This window comes from Desmodus rotundus, chromosome 12 (genome assembly GCF_022682495.2).
Source record: "Desmodus rotundus isolate HL8 chromosome 12, HLdesRot8A.1, whole genome shotgun sequence".
NCBI classification, from domain to species: Eukaryota; Metazoa; Chordata; class Mammalia; order Chiroptera; family Phyllostomidae; genus Desmodus; species Desmodus rotundus.
The window spans coordinates 49,653,599-49,672,611 of record NC_071398.1 but is presented as its reverse complement, the minus strand read 5'-3'; the positions used below and the strand labels follow the sequence as shown (position 1 = coordinate 49,672,611).

Below are 19,013 nucleotides of genomic sequence, written 5' to 3'. Positions count from 1 at the left end.
ACACCCTGTCTCCCCAACCTCCCCGTTTCCTGCCTGACCGCCCGCTCCCTTGGAGCCCTTCAAGGTCCCGCCACCGTCGCCGTGGCAACGGCCACCCCCTTCCCAGGAAGAGGCGGAGCCTAGTTTATTCCAAATTTTATCATCTTTTTTAATTTAAATTCTCTGAATAATTCTCTGTCTCACACGGAGTTGGGGAAGGTCCAGAATGCGGGCCCTCGGGGCTGGGGGCGGAGGCTGGGTATGTACAGTGTCCCCGCCCTGCAGAGTCCCGCCCTTTTCCCAGGAGGAGGGGCCCAGTGAGGGCAGGAGAGGTGCCAGTGTTTACAGGTCTCTGGGAACTTGGTTAAGTGAGACCCTCCCAACCGTGGGAATGGGGAGGATGCTGGGAAAGTGGGATGGAAGGAGGGCAGATCTATTGTATATACAAGGGACCAGGGGTGGGAATGGGCGTCTGCAGGAGGGGGAGGAGAGAGGTACACGCAGAAGCACGCTGCCCACTCCCAGGCCCTGGCGAGGGGCATCCCACTCGTGCACACGCTCTCTGCGTGCCAGGTAGGGGATGGGAGGTAAGTGAGGCAGGGGCTGGAGGGCATGTCCTGGGCCAGGTGGGACGGGATCACCGCTTGAAGCGGTAGGTGATGGGAAGCAGCAGCTTGCTCTTCTTGAGGGCTTGCACCTTCTTGAGGGTCTCGTCGTCCAGGGCCAGGAAGCAGCGGCGGGAGTACTCGAGCAGACGCTCCTTGGAGGGGTCGAACTCGCCCACCTCTGCCAGCTTCTCAGGGGCCACGATGAGCAGCTCCGCGATGGGCGTGGTCAGCGCCACCGTGTTGCGGTCCACGCGGTGGTGCTCGAAGGCCCGCGACATGCTCTTCAGCTTTTGGAAGGTGCCCAGGATCTTCTTGTAGCGGCAGAGGACACCGTCAGCGTCCTTCACTGCAGGGCCAAGGAGGGGGGAATAGAGAGACAGACATGAAGCAGAAGGCAGAGAGATATGAGGGATAAGTGGGACAAGAGACATACGGAGTCAAGGCCCACCCAAGCAAAGGAATGGAGAAGGGGAAGATATGAGTGAGGAGCTGGATACAGGAATGGCCAACAAAATGGGAAAGAGGAGGGAAAGCGGGTGGGAGAAACAGAGATAGAACTTGGAGGAGGGGAAATTGGAGGAAGACCCCAGGAGAGGATGAGCAGGAAAAAGGAACCCTACAGCATGTCAGGGATGAGTTCCCAGCAGGCCTGAGGCTCGGGCAGCCTGGGGAGGGTGGACCAAAATGTAAAGACTAAACGGAGACCACACTTGGAAGCTGGGAGCCGCCAGTAGGTCCAATCAGTTACAGATGGGGAGGGAAGGTGACACAGCAAGTACCCACCCAGACCCCTCTCATTGCACCTTCCCCTCACCCCGCTGCCTCTCCCGGGCCTTGGGCTTCCCAAAGCGCCTCCTGCCAGCGCCTCCTTTCTGCTTCTGCCTCTTCCTCTCCATGTTACTGCCTTCATCAGACACCCCGCTGAGCGAAGAGGCAGCGGACTCAGGGTCAGAGGCCTCACCCGCAGCTCCACCCCGGCCATCGCCCTCAGCTCTCCGGGGCCCAGGCTTCACCCGGCAGTGGTCCTCTGGAGAGAGATGGGGGGAGAGACATACATGAACTGTGGGAACATGAGGGGGGAGGAGGCAAGAGACCTGTCTGCAAAGTGGGGACGGCTGTGACATCACATAGGTCCCCGTGAAGGACTAGAAATGCCGTATAGATGCTGAGGTCCCTACCTAGACCGCTGAATACAGGACAATCAGCTGTGATTTGAGAGTAGAAGTGAAGGGTGGGGCTTGAGTGAGGACATTCAGCTGAGTCCCAAATTTGGTGGCAAGAGGTCTGGTGGACATCCTACACTGGACTGGGGACCTTGGAGAAGTCTGGAACTAGGGTGCCTATGGTGGAGGAGGATTTTTCTGGGGACCTAGTTGGACATCCAGGATAGTGCACTCTGGACATCTAGAGGCACTTCTGGAGCACAGGGGTCCCCAACATCCATCTGGGGGAAAAGGTGGGCCCCTTGCCCAGCCTTTTGGTGGAATTCACAGAAAGGAATGTGGGAGCTTGAAAGGGAGCCAGCCAGGGGGGCGCTGAGCACCAAGGGGTGGAGCATGCAGTTGGGTTCACCAAAGCACAGCTAAATATCTGGCAAAGGAAAGCCCTGACTAACTGGGAAAGGAAAGGGGCACAGGATCCTGCTGATCAGCAGAGGCAGGAGGGAAGCTGGGCTTGGGGTCCTGGAGATGCCAATGGACTAAGCAGAAGGTAAAGCTGCCTGATCCCCACTGGGCCTCCAAAGCATGAGTGTGTGCATGAGAAGGGTTGGAACTGGATGCTGGGGCCCAGGGGTGGGTCAGGGAGGGCACTGGCTCATGGGATGCCCTCACCAGCATCCATGCGCGCAGAAGAGATGAACTTGTCCAGCTGACACCGCAAGAAGTCCCTCTCCTCCTCCAGGTCCTCGATGCGCTTCTGCAGCCATGAGTTCCTCTCCAGGGCCATGTGCAGCTGGGCCCTGACACCATTCATCAGGGCCATGGTTGGGGATGCAGCCTCTGGAGGCTCTAGGGCAGCCAAGGACCCTGGTCACACCCCAGCTGACGCAGGGGCCTCCATGCCCTGCCCACCCCCCAGCTCACCATCGAAGTTTCCCCGAGAGGGACTCAGACTGTAAAAGAGCTGTGGGTCTAGGTGGGGTGTCTCCTCGAAGGGAATAGAGATCTCGAAGGCCTCATCGTCCTTCTTCACTAGAGAGAAGAAGCAGAGGGGTCAGCCCAGGGAAGTTCCCTCAACCCTGGGAAGGAGAGGGCAGGGATGGCAGAGTGGTGGTGGGACTAAGGGTGGGGGGCAGGGTCCCAGCTTCCTCACGTGTCCTCCTCCGGCTGTTTCGGTCACTCATGGCGCAGCCTCCCGTGGACCCCAGCAGCTGGGCACCTCAGAAGCACTGGACGGAAAGAGCAGCCACAGATGGAGGGACATCCCAGGAGGTGGGGCACACTCCTCAGGACTGGGGGGGGTGTGAGTGCTGAGGACCAGGGCCTCTGGGTCTGATGGGAGGACACCTTTGGGGTCCAAACTCTTGGGCTGCTGCACAAGTACCCAGGGAAGAAGAATCGGGTTCCGGTGGGGTCCACAGACAGGATATCCTGGCCAGAACGAGTCACCTCAGGGTCAAAAGATGCGAGAGGCAAATGGGGAGCCGGCCCTTAACTTCCAGGCAGGGGGTGGGGGTCCAGCCCAAGCACGGCGCCTCTCCCACCCATGGGAACCCACAAGCCTCCCCCGCACTCGCGTGAGCGAGCATGGCCCCTTCCCCTGCGGTGGGAGGCTAGGCGCGTGCGCATTACAGGGGGAAGGTCACGCGTGGGGTCCGCCCCCGCCCTTTGTCCCGCGGGTGGGAGGGGGAGCGAAGGTGGCAACGGGTCCTAGCTGGGTGTGCGCCAGACCATGGGTGTAGGTACAGCCACCCTCAGGTGCTCGGGGCCGGGGGAGGGGGGAGGGGCCGGGATCCCGCGCTCACCCACCCGAGAGCAGAATCCCGCCCAGGAACCGACCGCTGCGGCGGCGCCCATTCCCGGCGCCGGGGAACGTCTGCAAAGTCGCGGGGAGCGGAGGGAAGTGCCCACCCACCAGCGGGTGGGCCGTCAGGGACGGCGATTCGCTGGGTGGACAGGGATGTTCTCCCGGTCCTCCGGTAGGCGCGCCTCCTCCGGTAGCCCCGGCCTCAGGTGAGGCCCGTCCTGTGCGGCGGAGGCCGGGGCCGCACTTGCGCGATGGCCCCTGGCAGCCCTCCCTTCCCCCGCCCTGAGAGGCCCGGGCAGGGAACGTCATGAAATTCCCAATTCCTGGAGAGCCGGTAGCTTCGGAGGTCCCCCGGGTGGCTGTGTGCGCACCGAGTCGGGCCGGGAAGAGGTCGGGGGATTTGGGGGCGAGTAGGGGGCAGCCAGGAAAGTTAAAGCCCGGGGAGGGTCCCCTTAAACGATCCCCTGAGATCACGGTTCCCATGATCTTGAGGGAGTGAGTTATCCCCCTCCCTGAAAATAGGGGCCTACCCCCCACCCTCAGCCCATGTGGGTGTTTAAGGACTGGTTTCGCCACATTCAGACCTCGATCCCGGTCCTGGCCGCTGCTTCTACCCGGCCTCAGTTTACTCACCTGTAAAGTGGGGAGGATGCAGTGACGTGACACACGTCAGTGCCTGGCCGTAGTCAGAGTTCAAGTTCGTGTCGTGGGAGGCCAAAGGCTCTGGGACTTGCCAGCGCTCCTGCGAACACAGCTTGAACGCTGCAGTGCCGGGGCCTGCATGTCTGAGACACTGAGCTGGGACCACACTCCGACCCGCTCTTATTACCGATGAACGGCAGCAGCAGTCAAAGCGTCCAAGGGGAGACACCTGCCCTAGATAGGCGTTTCTCACACTACAGGTTCATGGGCAGAGAATTCAATGTAATAGGATGGGATCAACTATAAAAAATCATAGATAAATATATGGGAGTGACCTGTACATGTAAGAGGTGACTTGTTATTTTGCACACATTTGGCATATCCATACACTGGGGTGCCATGTAAAATGCATTTCTTATAGTGGAGCATGGTTTCAAAAAATAAGTTTAAAAACACACTGCCTAGAGGACACAGGTCCTGAGGAACCAAGCAAGGACTAGCCCCTTCCCCAGCCAGGCAAGCCGAGGCCCACCAAGCCAAGCACTTACCGAGTCTCCCTGCTGGGCAGCCAGCAGGTGAGCTGAGCCACTGTTCCCAAAAAGATGTCTCAAGTGCTCGAAGTGGAAAACGGATTTATTGGGTGTCTACTCTCAGTCCCTGGCTGGAGCTGGGAGGCAGGTCTGGAGCCCCTGCCTCCCAACATCAGCAAGGAGGCCTCAGGAAGATGACGCAGGCTCCCGATGGCCCCCAACCACCTTTCCAGGCCAGAGGATTTCCGCACCCAGCAGTCTTCCCCCACACACCCCAGTCAGGGCTCAGCCTGGAAATAATTCTGATATCGCTGAGGCTAGAGGACACCACTCTGTGAATGTGAGGGCTTGTTCCCATCTTGTCTCCAAATACAGGGAGGGATGTGAAGATTACTCCTGCGCTCCTCCTTCCACAGGGCTCAGCCCCCAGAACAGGTGGGTTTGTGTTTGTGTCCAGGGCCCTGCAACCCAGCCTCAGCCTGGGGAGGACAGGAGTCCAGGCTCCCCTAGAACCATGGTACCAGGGGTACCCCCGCACCCCGACTCATGGATGCTTCCAACGGGTGTGCTTCTGCAGCGTGTTCTGCTCCATAAATCTGCGCGGGCAGTGAGGGCACTGGAACGGGCGCTCCCCGGAGTGAACCCGGCTGTGCTGGGCCAGCTCGCCGGCCTCTCGGAAACGCCGAGGGCAGAGCGGGCAGCCGTGGGGCCGCCCCCCACCGGCCCGGTGAATGGAGTGGTGCCGTGCCAAATGGCTGGCCCGCTTGAATGCCTTCCCGCAGGTGTCGCACTCAAAAGGCTTCACCTCCGAGTGGGTGATGCTGTGTCGCTGCAGGTAAGACATGTACTCAAAAACCCGGGAACACACCGGGCAGCTGTAGCACTTTTTCTGAGCCGAAGCCCCATCGGTCCCGGGCTGCCTCTGAGCCTCCTCGTCCACCAGCACGGTGTACGGGACGCCCTGGGTGTCAATGAGCAGGTAGTGGTTGGGCCTCGGAGGGGACGAGGTCTGCGGAGATCCTGTGGAGGAGGAAGGTCCGGGTTGTGGGGACCGGCCTGTCCGAGGAGGAGAGTCCTCCATGGCCTCAGCAGAGGGCAGCGCTGGGGACTGGGGACAGGGGCCTGGAAGCACCAGCATCCGGAGGGTGGCTGAGGCCTGGTGGGTGGGAGAAAGGGGCAGGTTACATAGAGGAGGGAAGCTTAGACCCACGGTTCCATTCTCCTCCCTCTGTGGGCCTGTCCAAAACTTCTGCATCCTCCTTCTCTCCTCCAGTATTGAGCCCTGGACTCTGCGGCCCTCTGTAAGCCTCCTACGGTCTCCCTTCTTGAGAAACCCCTCCTGTCCTCGGCCCCACCACCCACTGTAGGCCCAACCTGGAGCGCGCTGTCTCCCACTCTGCCCTCCCCAGGCCATTGGTTGCCTCTACTTTGGCTACCCCATCCAAAATACTTCCAGGCCTCTCTGTCCCTTCTCTACTGCCCCCTGACTACACACTCCACCCATAAAGCTTGTCTGCCCCTCTACACACCCCAGCCTCAGAGGGGCTGCCACCTTGTGGCCCCGTCCCATCCCCCACTGACCACCTCCCTGCACAACTCTGCCCGCCCCTGGCCGGCTACCTCCAGGCTCTCCAGTGCACGCCCATCCACCCCAGATCTTTCTAGGTCCTAGCTCTCCCGAGGTCCACCCACGCCCAGCCTCCGGCTTCTTCGCGAGTTGTGGGCAGCGCCCGCTCGGAGCCCGCGGAGCAGCCCGCCCCGCCCCGCCCCGCGCGCAAGTCCCGGCTCACCCGGCCCCGCCCCTCCGCGGTCCAAGCCCGCCTGCCGCCTCCCGGCTCCCGTACCTGGTGCAGCAGCCTCTCAGGTCCGGGCGACTCCGGCCCGGCCCCAAGCTAACCCCGTAGCGGCAGGTAGGGGTCCTCTGCTGGTGCCCCAAGAGCCGGTGACATCGCTAAGGGGGTTACGGGAGCAGCAGGGAAGGGAAGACACAGAATAGGGTACGGGGGAGGGAAAGGAGCGGGGCGCTTGGGCCCTCGCAGAAACGGCTCCGGCCAGAAACACACACCGACATAAAGGTTCCTCCGTGCGTAAGGCCCGAGTTCCACCATTAACCCCGCTGCCTCCTGCCGCAGATGAAAGAAAAGTCCCCGAAGTGAAGTGTGGAATGTTTATTGAGCAAAGGGTGAGGGGCGTGGGTGGAAGGGAGAGATACAGAAAGGAGCTGTGCCCGTGCTTTTGCCAAATCTTCTTAGCGGACAACCTTTCACCACTTCGGAACAGAAAGCCAGGGCTCAGACAGGTTAAGTCATTTGCAAAGGCTCACACAGCACAGCTGGGCTAGAACCCAGTTGCGATTGGTTCCCTGGCCCAGGGAGGGTCAACAACTTGATCTAGATCACACAACTAGGGAGAAAGGGAGGGAATGAATGAAGGAATGACGTTTCTCCCTTTGGATAGATAGTGAAACTGAGGCCTGGGGTAAGGCAGTAGCCTCAGCAGAGCCGGGGAGTGTGTATGGTTGTGCCGCTGTGTGAGTCGGACGCCCAGGCCCAGGGTCAGGTCTGGACTTAGTGGAGGCGCATGTGCTGCGCCAGCTCCGCGGCGTCCTGGAAGCGGCGTGGGCAGAGCGGGCAGGTGTGCGGCGGGCCCGCGCGGGCGCGGTGCGTGGCGCGGTGCCGGGACAGGTGGCTGGAGCGCTTGAAGGCCTTGCCGCAGGCACCACAAGTGAAGGGCTTGAGGTCCGAGTGCGACACACGGTGGCTCTGCAGCCGCAGAGGGCTGGCAAAGACACGAGCGCACTCCGGGCAACTGTAGCCCTTTCGAGGGCTGGGCTCTGGTGGGGGTGACACTCGCGGGGGTGGGGGCCGGGGCTCCTCCTCAGGCGGCGGCACCGTGTATGTGTAGGGGACCCCGTTGGCGTCGATGAGCAGGTGTCGGTCCAGCAGTGGGGGTCGGGGTCCCGCCACCGAGGAAGGAGTGGAGGAAGGCCCTTCCGTCTTGGGGAAAGGGGGAGCCTTGGGGGACGGTGGGTCCATGGGCTCCGGAGAGGAGGACGGAGGGTGGGGTGGCCGCGGGGGCAGCAGCAGCATCTGGAGCGGCAACTAGGAGAGGCAAGGAGAGAGAGAAGTTAAAATGGCCACTTCTGGGGAAAGTGTGCTCCTTCTCAATGCTACTCCTCTGCACCACTAACCTATCTCCCTGCAAAAAAGAACCTCTGACTCCAAGCCAGATCGCTCGGGTTCCAAGACGCTTTGGGATACCTCCAACTGAGCATACCTGGGCCCCAATCTGCCTTTGGGCAGATTGCATCCTCCTTCCAGCCCCAGACCCCACCAGACAACATCATTCTGCCACTTCCTCACAATAGCCAATCAACGTCCATGTCTATTTCCCCACCTTTACATCTTTTTGGCTTTTTAGCTCAGGCCCCGGGCCCTTCATAAGTTTTGTAAAGGGTCGCTGCTTCCTCTGCTCCCCAGCCCCACTTCAGGTTGCATCCTCCCCCAGGACCACGCAGCCACCCTTTCTCTGCTTCCCGGGCCCTCCTGGATCTACCCCCACCGGGTCTGCTGTAAGTCCTCCCCATACATAGGGACATCCGTGTCCTCTCAATTTCCTCTTCAGGTACATCCCCAGAGCCCCACTAACCCAATTCCCCACTTTTCAGTCTGGCTCTTCTGGCCTGTTCCTACCCTTAGCACCTCATGGTCCCCACATCCTCACCACACTCCCCCACCCACCGTCTGCACTTTGTGTCTGCGTCCCCAGGACCCTCAGCTCCCTGCTTTCTAAGTCCCTGCGGCTCCTGAATCTCCCATCCACCACTTAAGAGTCCCTCACACATAAACCACTGCCATCTTCACTTTTCCCCCTCCCCATTCTGGTCGCATACACCACGGCCTCCGGAGTCCCTTTCCCAAACTATCTTTCCCAAGCCCCCTTGGCCCGCCCCTCTGTGTGCAGCTGACATCTTTATTTTTCCTCTCCTCGCCCCGCTATACCCAGCAGAGCCTTCCAACCCCTTCCCCGCTGCACCCTGGGGTCCCCTTCCCCTTCACCCCCTCCCAGCCCCACCCCCACCCAGAAGCGCCGACCCCTCCCCCGCCCTGCCCGGCCTCGCGCCGTCCTGAAGCCTGCCACCTCTCTCTGACCCGGCCCCCTACCCGGTGCGGCGGCCTCTCGGGTCCGGAGGAGAGGGCGGAGGTCCCGGGCGTCCCGGGCTTCCCCTCGCGAATGCCGGCAGCTGCAGGAGCGAGACTTCCGGGAGCTCCGGGCCGGCGGCGCCGGGGACGCGAGCGCGGGGGGTGCGGGCGCGGGGGCGCGAAGGACGGCTGCGTCCCTGGGAAAATGCGCCGGCCAGAAACGAGCGCGCTGCCACAAAGGTTCCGCCGTCCCTGGACGGGCCGCTCCCACCGCCGGCCTGTATTGACCACCCTGGTTAGGAGGGGCCGGGAAGTGAGTGCGCGGGAACCGCAGAGCCCGCCCCCGCTCTTCTCTCAGCGCGACAGGAACAGTACCGTCTCAGTGAGGGATCAATTTATAAACCAGGGCTAGGCGCGGTAAGTCTGCCCGAAGTCCCCCAAGGAATAGGCGCGCCCAGCTTGTTCTGTTTCTACTGGAGGTCCCGCCTGTGTTCGCTGCCCCACAGTGCCCAAGACTACACATCCTACTGGGCAGGGGAGGTCCCCTGTCTTGCTGGCACCGGCCAAAGCACAATGGGTTGAGGGGGAAACCGAGGCAGAGAAGCGGCGTCCGCAAAAGACGTCAGTGTGGAGTGCGATCGCGATAGCGCTGTAGGTGCACGCGAAGACCGCACTGGGAGTACCCGCAGTTTGTTCTCCAGCTTCGCCGCGTGAAGTTGAAGTCCAGTGGCCGGTAGTGACGCCAGCTGGAGCGCGCCGCAGACGGCGGGGCGGACTTTGGGAACCACCGTCCCGAGGCAGGGCGGGAGGGACGGTGCTGCGGTAGTATCTGGGGGTAGCGGCAGCTGGGAGCGCCGAGGGGAACGGAGACTTTATTATCGGATCCAGTTCTGGGCCCCCGAAAGGTGGCCAGAACTGCATCCTGGAGAGCTGTCAAAAGAACTTTCTGTGATGATGTAAAGGGTCTGGGATCTGCACGCTGTCCAATGGGGCAGCCACTAGCCACGTGGCTGTTTTGTGTTTTGTTTGTTTGTTTGTTTTGGGCACTCCGTAGTGGCTAGTGAGATCAAGGATAAGGATTTTTAATTTATCTTAACCTAAATCTAAAAAGTCACACGTGGCTCATGACTGCCTGCCTTTTGGGACTGTGGCAATTCACTTCCGAGGGCCAAAAAGGGCATGCAAAAGATTCCCAAGCTTTTGTAGTAAAAGAAGAGTGTAACCAATCTCGTGAATGACTTTTATATTGACTTACTATTAAAACGATAGGACTTTGGGCCTGCCTGGTGTGGCTCAGTGGATGGTGTGGGGGCCTGAGAATTGAAAGGTCACCAGTTCCATTCCCAGTCAGGGCACATGCCTGGGTTGCGGGCCAGGTCCCGGGTTAGGGGCATGTGACAGGCAACCAATCTTTGTATCTCTCACATGCCGATGTTTCTTTCCCTCTCTTTCTCCCTTCCTTCCGTTCTCCCTCAGAATAAATAAATACATCTTTAAAACGACAGTATTTTGGATATGTTGGATTAAGTACAGAATGTTCTCAAAATCAATGTCACCTGTTCCCTTCCACTGGTTTTAGTGTGGCTCACCTTTCTATTTCTACTGGACAGCAACCTTGTAGAGGTGGGGACGGTGGAGACTGAGGGGGCATGCCTGATTTAAAGGGGCAACGACGCCTTCTGTCCACACCAGGGCTTCCCAACTTCGGCACTACTGACATTCTTTGTGGCGGGGGCTGTCATGAACAATGGAGGATGTAAAGCAGCATCCCTGGCGGGCACCCTCCCAACCCCCCTTCCCCTCGTGACAACACATAGGGCCAAATGTGCCCCAGGGCTTAACTTTGCTCCTGGTCTACAGATGGAGACAACCGCCCAAACTTAAGTCTCCTGCTCACCCATATTCCCACCCCATCCGCAGAAATAATGACAATGCACAACTTACTGAGCCCTGACTATTGCTGAATACACCACGTCCTCCAAGCAGATCCATGAGGCAGGTGCTTATAGATGAGGAGGAAGCTTGGAGAGGTCATGTGACCACTATCTCTAAGCACCTCACGCTTCTCCCCAACCCATGGCGGCTGCCGCCCAACAGCAAACCATGGTTTACAGCGACAGCCACCCACCCATCTCTCTGCCTCCCCCCCACTTTCTCTATGACAATGTCACAGCATTTTTTTTAAAGTTGTCATTTCCTGATTTTAAACCCTGCCTTACCTTACCTCCCTGCATTTCGAGTAAACCCCAGAAGCCCTCAGGCCCTGTGTGGGCTGGGCCCCCATCACTGCCTTGCTACCCCTAAAATCTCTGCCACCTCCAGAGCCTTCGTGTACTGTGCCCTTCACAAGGACAGATCCTCTCCGGCCACTCATTCTAAACTCAAGTGCCACTTCGTCATGGAAGCTTCACGGGTCGTGTTAGAGGTCAAGGAGGCAACACTCTGTCCCATCAGCTTACTTCCTCCGCATCCCATGTCGCCGTCCATGGTGGTCTTTGCTCATTTAGGGATTTGCTGTTTCGCTGTCTGCTTTCCCAGCTCTCCACGTAGGCAGGGCCTAGCCCTGTCCCAGTTAACACAGTATTCTCAGGACCTGACAAAGGCCTTGGGAGAGGGTAGGGGCTCTGGCTGCATGATGCATGAATGAATGCAATCACTCCCTCCAAAAGTGTAGCATTATCTATAACCCCCCCACACAAAAAAAATTAACTCTTCTTTCCCAGGATATGATCATGATGAGGCCCCACCATCCACACTAGTCTGGAATCTCAAATGTCCTCACACACCCCCACTTACTCCCTCCTCCCCAAGGCCAAACAGGCACCAGGTTCTGTCCACTTCCTCATCCTGAAATGTTCTGAGCTGTATGCCTCAGCCCCAAGCCCCAGCTCTGGCCTCTTCCTCTTGTGCCTGGGCCCCTGCACCCGCCTTCTCTCCGGTCTCTGGCCCCCAGTTCCCCTCCCACACTGACCCGTCACTCTTCTCACACCTGTGTCAAATGGACCTTCTGCACCATTCGAAGCCTTGTCCTGGCCCCTGGTGCCCTCAGGACCAAGTCCCCAAGTTCCTTCACCTGGGATCAGGCAACCCAGCCTCTTTACCTTACCTCTCACTCCTGTGCTTCACCTACAGCCAGAATCTCGCAGTCTGGACTAGACCTTGAACTTGGGCTCTAGGTGCAAAGGCTTATGTGTTTTCCTCTGCCTGGGATCTCTTCCCCTTGCTCTGTGGGCAGGCTCCTCCTCAGCCTTCTGGAAGCTTGTGTGCCCTGACGCCCAAACTCGCTGGGCATCTCCTCTATGCCACACTCACCAATCCACCAGCTCAGGAAGCATCTAACACCTCCTCTGCTTAGGATCCGCCCACAGCTCTGCCTACAGGTAGAACCCCTTGGCCTGGCATCCGAGGCCTCTCCCCATCAGCCCTGGCCACCTTTCTTGCCCCTCTCCTCACCCACCCTAACCAGTCAGCCACAGTGAACCATTCTGACTTCTTGGTTCAGGCCCCAGATTTTGGAACACCGTGCCTCTGCTCATGCTCTCAGGACTTCCATCCTGGCCTTCTTCACTGTCGAATAAACACCATGGCCTTCCGCTGTCTCTTTCCAGACTCCCCTGAGAATGACTGGTTACTCAAGTCCCCCAAACGTCAGTCAGTGCAGACAACACATTCACATCCAGTAAGGCGGGCATGGCGCTGAGCCTCAGGGAGCACAAGAGGCTTGGCAGGGACAGTACTCAAGCCTGGTGCCCCCCACTCCAGCCTCCTCACTTCCTAGCCCTCTCCAGCCTGCAGTCTGAGCCCTGCCTCCTTCAGGCATCTTTCCTGGACCACCCTCTTCTCAATGTCCACCATTCACCCCATGCTATCTCATGCTCCCATCCAACAATCCCTGTGCCTCTGGGTCAGTTTAGGTCCAAGTAATCCACTTGCCAGGCTTCCCACCCGCCTCTCTGTACCCAGCCCAGATCTCCTCAACCCTCCCTCACTGGGCTTCTCAATCTGCAAGGCCCACTGCCCCTGGAACCAGTACATCCCACACCTCAAGTCCCTCACGTCACACCCAGTCCTCACTGTTCAGCTAGGCGAGACTCTAAAAATGCCACCTGTCACCCTGGCTGGTGTGGCTCAGTGGATTGAGCACTGGCCTGCAAACCAAAGGGTCACCGGTTTGATTCCCAGTCAGGGCACATGCCTGGGTTGCAGGCCAGGTCCCCAGTAGGCAACCACACATTGATGTTTCTCTCTCTCTCTCCCCCTTTCCCTCTGTCTAAAAACAAACAAATAAAATCTTTTTTTTTAAGAAGATGTCTGAAAGTATATTTTTAAAATTCTTTTAAAATGCCACAGGTGCTGCACCTACCCACTCCCCTGAGCCCTGGCTCTGCCTCCAGACCTGGATGCTGCCAACTTTCAGATCCAGAAGTGGTTGCAGGAATGAGATCCCGGATGGCTCCGACCTCCCGAGCAAAGGAAGGTGCCCCTAGGAAAGCACTTGGGCCAATAACTCCCACCCACAAAATAGAGAGTCCTACGTCGTTTGGGCTCCAGCCCCACCCCAGCAATTTAAAAAGAATCAGAACTAACAAACATTTATTTGAGCTCATCTCAGCAGGCACCATGAGCTACTACAAGGAAATGATGGAGCAACATAGCTCACCCAGAACACCTATGTCTCCATTCATTCCATGCACGGGGAATGAGAGCTCTACCCCACCTGACAGGCTGGGGAACTGTGCCACAATGCGACAGTAACTGACCCAGGCTAGAAACAGGGGCTGTGGCAGTCAATGGGGCCTCTCCTGCCTCTCACCCTGGCCAAGGTAGCTTGTGACCACAAGACATCCCCTATTTCAGGAATGAGGAACCTGAGGCCCAGAGAGGCAGGCCCTTGGCTCAGGTCCCACAGCCAGTAAGCAGTGAGGCCCCAGCCTCTACCCTCGGTGCAAGAAATAAGATTCTGTGGAGCTCCTGGGACCTCCCCAGCGCCCAGGAAATCCCTTCCAGCCTAGCGGTCCGGGACGTGTCGGGTGAGCTCCGTGCTTCCTGCAAACACCAGGACACAGCAGGCAGGCGTGAGCCTGCTCCAACCCAGCTGGTGTAGGAAGCGATACCTGTAGACAGCTGGGGCGCTCGAAGGCTTGGCCGAAATTGGTTGAGCGCAGGAGCTCTAAGTGGGAGATGCAGGGGCTCCCCGGGGCGAGGAAGCTCTTGAAGTCCTGCAGATAATGGGGACAAGTGAGGGCCCTGGGGAGCTCGGGCTCCGGCCACGGTGCCTCCTCCATGTGCACATACAGGGAACACCATTAAGGTCGGTAGGCAGAGGTGGAGGAAGAGGACGGAGCCAGTTCAGGTGCAAGCGCCCCAAGGAGGGCAGGGGGCCCATGGCCTCCAAAAGAATCAGGGGCAAGGTCAACTCTGGGACCCTGACCCTGGAGGACGGCAGGGGGTAAGTGAAGTTCTTCCCCAAACTCACCAGCTCAGGGATTCTCCATCCCGCACCCCGAAATACGTGCGTCCCACTTGTCAAACCCCGCGACTGCGGCCCCCAGCTCAGGGCCTCTCTACCTGCCCAGAGACGTCTCTACTGCACCGGCTCCTCTACCCTGCGTCTCTATGGTCCAAGCACGACCCTCCCGGCAATGCACAGCGTTCGCTGATTCACCCCGACCTTCCGGCAGCGGCTCGCGTTGCGGTGGCCTCTCGGGTCCAAACGCGCGGGGAACCGAGTCAAGGGATGACCCCGCGCGGTGGCGATGTAACCGGACTGCCCAAACCCCGGCTCCCTCTCCCGCCGCCATTGCGACCAAATGGGGTCTCAGAAATCCGCCCCTGAGGGAAACAAATATCGCAAACAGTGATTCCGGGCTGCAACGGGAAAAACCAAAGCAAACCCAGTCCATAAAGTCACTGGCGACGTGATAGATGCGGAAGGAGAGAAGACAAAAAAGGGTTGGCTTTTCCCCGAAAAGTGACGTTTTATTCTTCCGGGCTCCAGGAGCCAGTTTTTCTACCATAAATAAGACTACGCCCAAGACATTTTACAAAAAGAAAATAAGGTAGCTTCAAATAGGAACCGAAACCACAAAGGGCTAGTGAGTCGTCTGTTGCTACACAGCAAAACCATAGGGCTAGAATTATGAATCCGTGGGACAACTGAGGAAACACAGGCCTTGAGATGCATTATGGGGCGAGAAAACAGGGTCAAGTATCATTCTCATACACCAAGCCCAGAGACGGGTAGTCACCGCCCCTGGGTCACACAGCTAGTCAGGGCCGGCTAGTATGATGCTGACCCCTCCTCAGGGCTGTAGTGCTGAAATGATAATCAGGTCAAGGGTGCACCAGAACCTCTGGCCTGAGCCTCCATAGCCAGCCAGGAAGCCCCTCCCTGATAGATACACCAGGGTAAGTGGGCCAACTCCTGGGAAGGTCAGGAGTGGGCAGAGGTGGTCAGGATTGCTGGAGCACCTTAAAGGCTTTCCACAGGAGCCACACACTTAGGTACAGAGTTCCGAGTGTGAGACGCAATGCTGAGTGCGTGAGGCCCTCGCAGCTTTGTAAGAAGGCCTGGTGGAAGCTGGCCCACCTGCCTTTGCACCATCCTGTACTGCTTCTCCAGCCACAGGATACGTGGAGAGCACCCCATGGCAGTCAATATGTAAGTGACCACTTGAACTTGGGGGCATAGTGAGGACAAAATGGGCGACCTGGGAGAAACAAAGAGCAATTTGGCAAGTCACACTACCCTCTGGCTGCTCACAGGGAGGAAGTCATCCATTCCTGTTCCACTGACAGGTTTCCAAGGCCAGACAGTGAACACCCCAGTCACAAAGTGCACCCAGGTGCAGAGTTAAAATCCGGCGCCCTTGCCTCTTGGTTGAGACGAAAGGGAACAAGGAGACAGGTGATCACCCCAGGAAGTGAGACCGTCTTTCTCCTGCTCCCTGCCACCTGTAGACTTCCAGCACACCCTGCAGTGGCAGATCACTCAGTCTTGGGTAGCACAGCCCATAAATGAGTGCAGCCTTGTCCACTAGAGAACCAGAGCCCAGTTCTGCTGACATTTCCCTAGCTGGATGGTGGAGACCCGGGGAAAATTCCCAGACCTCTTGCTAAAGCCATCAATTTTGTGCCCATCTCAGCAACAGACTCAGTGTCCCCTGAGCACCAGGACATGCCGAGACAGCTCCCCTCTAATCCCAAACCACCAGGCAGAGGAATAGGTATTGGAAACCGGGTGAGCGAGCCCGTGCTGGCAAAGACTGCTGGACCGCTTGAAGACGCTGTCACAAACCTCACAGGTGGAGCACCAGACATCTGCATGGAAGGGCCATGGGCCTTAAAACAAAAAGCATTCTGGGTTCTGGCTGGTGTGGCTCAGTGGATTGAGCACTGACCTGCAAACCAAGGGGTCGCTGGTTGGATTCCTAGTCAGGGCACATGCCTGGGTTGCAGGCCAGGTCCCCCGTGGTGGGCTCAAGAGGCAGCCACACATTGACATTTCTCTCCCTCTCTTTCCTCTGTCTAAAAATAAATGAATAAAAAAATTTTTAAAGGCATTCTGGAAGATCTGCAGGCACTCAGGGCAGCTATAAACTGGTGGAGCCAGCACCACTGAAGTCCTGGTAGCCCTCTCCACTCCCACTCATGTGTGTACCTGTACCATATGCTCTTGAGGTCAATGAGCAGGTATTGGCCTTTGCTGAGGGCAGGAGATGAGCCCAAGGCACAGAGGGCGGAGGAGGAGGGGCTAACTCAGGAGAGAGTAGTTGCTGGGGATAGGAAAACCTGCAGTTCTTGCCTGCAGTTATTGAGGATGAACTCATGCTTATTCCTGAAAGCAGGAACTAAGGGAAGGAAGATTGCATTGACTGAAGGTGGGAAGAGGAAAGCTAAGGGTTGAGGGGACCACCGGACCTGCCTGCATCACCCCATCTTTGTCATCTTCAACCCTCTACTCCTTAAACTCCTCATCTCTCCAGGCAGCTGGGGGATTTTCCACAGGCCCTGCCTGTGCCCAAACTCTACACCTTCTAATTCACCACTGCCCCGTGCTGCCAGGATTTGCCCAGGCATCTTGCATCCATCAACCAATTCTTAGAGAGTATGCTGAGAGTCTTCCTACATGCCCCCAGCATCGGTGGGACACATATTCTCTCTCTCTTTTTTAAGATTTTATTTATTTTATTTTTAGACAGAGGGGAAGGGAGAGCGATAGAGAGGAACATCAATGTGTGGTTGCCTCTCATGCACCCCCCCCCCCCCACTGGGGACCTGGCCCACAACCCAGGCATGTGCCCTGACTGGGAATTGAACCAGCGACCCTGTGGTTCGCAAGCAGGTGCTCAATCCGCCAAGCCACACCAGCCAGGGCAATTTCTTTACTATATTGCCTTCCATCTCCTCTTTCAAACCTCTAGCGCGTTTTCTCTTCCCTGCATCTCTGTTCCATCCCATCACGGTAACCCTCTTCTCTTCTAAGATTTCCCCAGAGTACTTGAGTGTTTTTATCTGCCCAACACCGAGATCTCTTCCTTTCAGGCTTGTCCTGTGGCACCAACCAAGTGTTTTCGTCCTCCGATGTCAATCACCTCGGAGAGCCCGTATTCGACGCCTCCCGCCTCCGAGACCCACCAAGGTCTCCTGGGTTTAGCCCGTGCTGTGTTCGCGAGGGCTCCTCCGACGCGAACCTCCTCGGTCCTCCCCACGGTCTCCGCCCCCTCCGCCGGGTCAGTGGCTCGTCTTTTCCCAACCCCCCAGGATGCCCCAAACTCTCCGGGAGACCCTCCACCTCACGCTCTGCGATGCCTGTCCCGGGCACGACCCTTTCCGTCCATGCGGAATGCCGAGCGGCCGCCCAGATTCTGCTGCCGAGGAGGAGAGTCAAGGCATAGTTGAAACAGAATTTCAGCTTTGGGTGTTGAAGGTGGGGCTCGGGCCTTCTTCTTGAGTCTATGGGGAAATTTTCTCCCTTTTCTGGTTTACAAGACCAGTGTAATTAGTATACTACGTGGACTCTTCATTTTCAAAGATGGGAGGCGCTGGGACCGCACTTTCTGGGTTGTGGGGCTCCGATCCCCAAGAAGATGAAAGGTGTTCATGAGAAAGCCAGTCGGCCGGAAACACACCCTCGAAGGAACGGTTCCAAGAGCATTTAGTTCCTCTGACCTGCATCTCAGTCATTCTGAACGTAACAAATACGTGTTAAGTGTCTCCTCTACGCCAGCCTCCGGAGCTGCAAGTGGGGAAGCTAATGAGATCGAAGTCGTCCCTGCCGTCCTTCCCCTTAGAGGCTACAGACAAATCGTATTTTTATTGGATACATGCTGCGAGGAACTCTCCTAGACCGCGTGGGGGCGACAAAGACCAGAATATGTACGGAAATGTCTCATCTACCTGGCACCTGGGGAAGAAGATAGGGATAAAACACAGTGAGAAGACTGAAATTTAGAGGCAGGTAGGACACCTTTAGCCTCACTAAAGGATGTATAGATCGAGACTAGATTTCGAAGGAGAACGTTCTATTAGTGTCTCAAATTCAACTGAGGCCCATGAAGCTAATGAAGCTTAAGCTTCTGAGGCTCCTCATTTGCGCGAGTCCTTCCCTGGATGATGAGTGTGGATAATTCGGAGCAATTAAGATTAGCAATTGCTCAAAAAAAAAAAAAATTGCAATGCCCACATCAGAAACATACAGGACCAGTGACACTTTTAGGGGTACTCGAAAAAAATTTATTTTTGAATTCAGAAGAAAAGAAGAATGTAACCCAGCATAGCTTAGGTTCATCATTATACCAACTCAGCCATGAAATATTATTTTAAAAATATCTTTTGGAAATAAGAGGCCCACGAAGTCAGAACTGCCAGGACCCATGAAAGCAGTGGAGACTATGACCAATGTCATATTATTTCATATATGTAGCAAAATAAAGATATACAGGGGAGGAGGGAGATACGACTTGGGTTGGTGAACACACAAGAAAATATACTGATGATGTATTATAGATTTGCACACCTGAAACTTATATAATCATATTAGCCAATGTCACAGCAATAAATTCAGTTTTTAAAAAAAGATGAAAAAAGATGCCCTGGCTAGCATAGCTCAGTGGATTGAGCATGGACTGCAAACCAAAGGGTCG

General features: G+C 57.2%; 3 protein-coding genes across 13 annotated transcripts; all 3 read right to left on the bottom strand.

Annotated features, from left to right (window-relative positions):
• Positions 1-126: 126 nt before the first annotated feature.
• Positions 127-5,195, bottom strand: CCDC106 (coiled-coil domain containing 106). Of its 7 annotated transcripts, none has more exons than XM_053915282.2 (8): positions 4,745-4,880; positions 3,553-4,187; positions 3,132-3,178; positions 2,901-2,976; positions 2,672-2,779; positions 2,420-2,596; positions 1,402-1,614; positions 130-933 (listed from the first exon to the last, which is right to left on the bottom strand). In XM_053915282.2, the coding sequence occupies exons 4-8, from the start codon at positions 2,929-2,931 to the stop codon at positions 617-619; spliced, it is 846 nt and encodes a 281-aa protein (XP_053771257.1). In that variant the 5' UTR covers positions 2,932-2,976; positions 3,132-3,178; positions 3,553-4,187; positions 4,745-4,880; the 3' UTR covers positions 130-616. The 7 variants fall into 7 exon arrangements, with proteins under 7 accessions (XP_045059317.1, XP_053771257.1, XP_045059313.1 ...); XM_045203378.3 differs by having other exon boundaries at positions 3,557-4,187; XM_045203382.3 differs by lacking the exon at positions 3,132-3,178 and having other exon boundaries at positions 127-933; positions 1,549-1,614; positions 3,557-4,187; positions 4,745-5,195.
• ZNF581 (zinc finger protein 581) lies at positions 4,814-6,785 on the bottom strand. Of its 2 annotated transcripts, none has more exons than XM_045203383.2 (2): positions 6,571-6,785; positions 4,814-5,882 (listed from the first exon to the last, which is right to left on the bottom strand). In XM_045203383.2, exon 2 carries the CDS (start codon positions 5,862-5,864, stop codon positions 5,271-5,273), a length of 594 nt encoding a protein of 197 aa, XP_045059318.2. In that variant the 5' UTR covers positions 5,865-5,882; positions 6,571-6,785; the 3' UTR covers positions 4,814-5,270. The 2 variants fall into 2 exon arrangements, with proteins under 2 accessions (XP_045059318.2, XP_024426218.2); XM_024570450.3 differs by lacking the exon at positions 6,571-6,785 and adding an exon at positions 6,347-6,482.
• Positions 6,786-6,879: 94 nt separating this feature from the next.
• Positions 6,880-18,045, bottom strand: ZNF580 (zinc finger protein 580). 4 transcript variants are annotated; one of them, XM_053915285.2, is made up of 2 exons: positions 17,663-18,045; positions 6,880-7,827 (listed from the first exon to the last, which is right to left on the bottom strand). In XM_053915285.2, the coding sequence occupies exon 2, from the start codon at positions 7,813-7,815 to the stop codon at positions 7,294-7,296; it is 522 nt and encodes a 173-aa protein (XP_053771260.1). In that variant the 5' UTR covers positions 7,816-7,827; positions 17,663-18,045; the 3' UTR covers positions 6,880-7,293. The 4 variants fall into 4 exon arrangements, with proteins under 4 accessions (XP_053771260.1, XP_053771258.1, XP_053771259.1 ...); XM_053915283.2 differs by lacking the exon at positions 17,663-18,045 and adding an exon at positions 14,540-14,669; XM_053915284.2 differs by lacking the exon at positions 17,663-18,045 and adding an exon at positions 14,345-14,442.
• Positions 18,046-19,013: the final 968 nt, after the last annotated feature.

Coding starts and splice junctions, on each gene's coding strand:
- CCDC106 (XM_053915282.2), bottom strand. CDS start 2,931: ATGAGTGACCGAAACAGCCGGAGGAGGACAC. Junction 1,615..2,419: donor TTCTGCGCGCATGGATGCTG/GTGAGGGCATCC, acceptor ATCTCTCTCCAG/AGGACCACTGCCGGGTGAAG. Junction 934..1,401: donor GGCCCGGGAGAGGCAGCGGG/GTGAGGGGAAGG, acceptor TTGGCCCTGCAG/TGAAGGACGCTGACGGTGTC.
- ZNF581 (XM_045203383.2), bottom strand. CDS start 5,864: ATGCTGGTGCTTCCAGGCCCCTGTCCCCAGTCCCCAGCGCTGCCCTCT.
- ZNF580 (XM_053915285.2), bottom strand. CDS start 7,815: ATGCTGCTGCTGCCCCCGCGGCCACCCCACCCTCCGTCCTCCTCTCCG.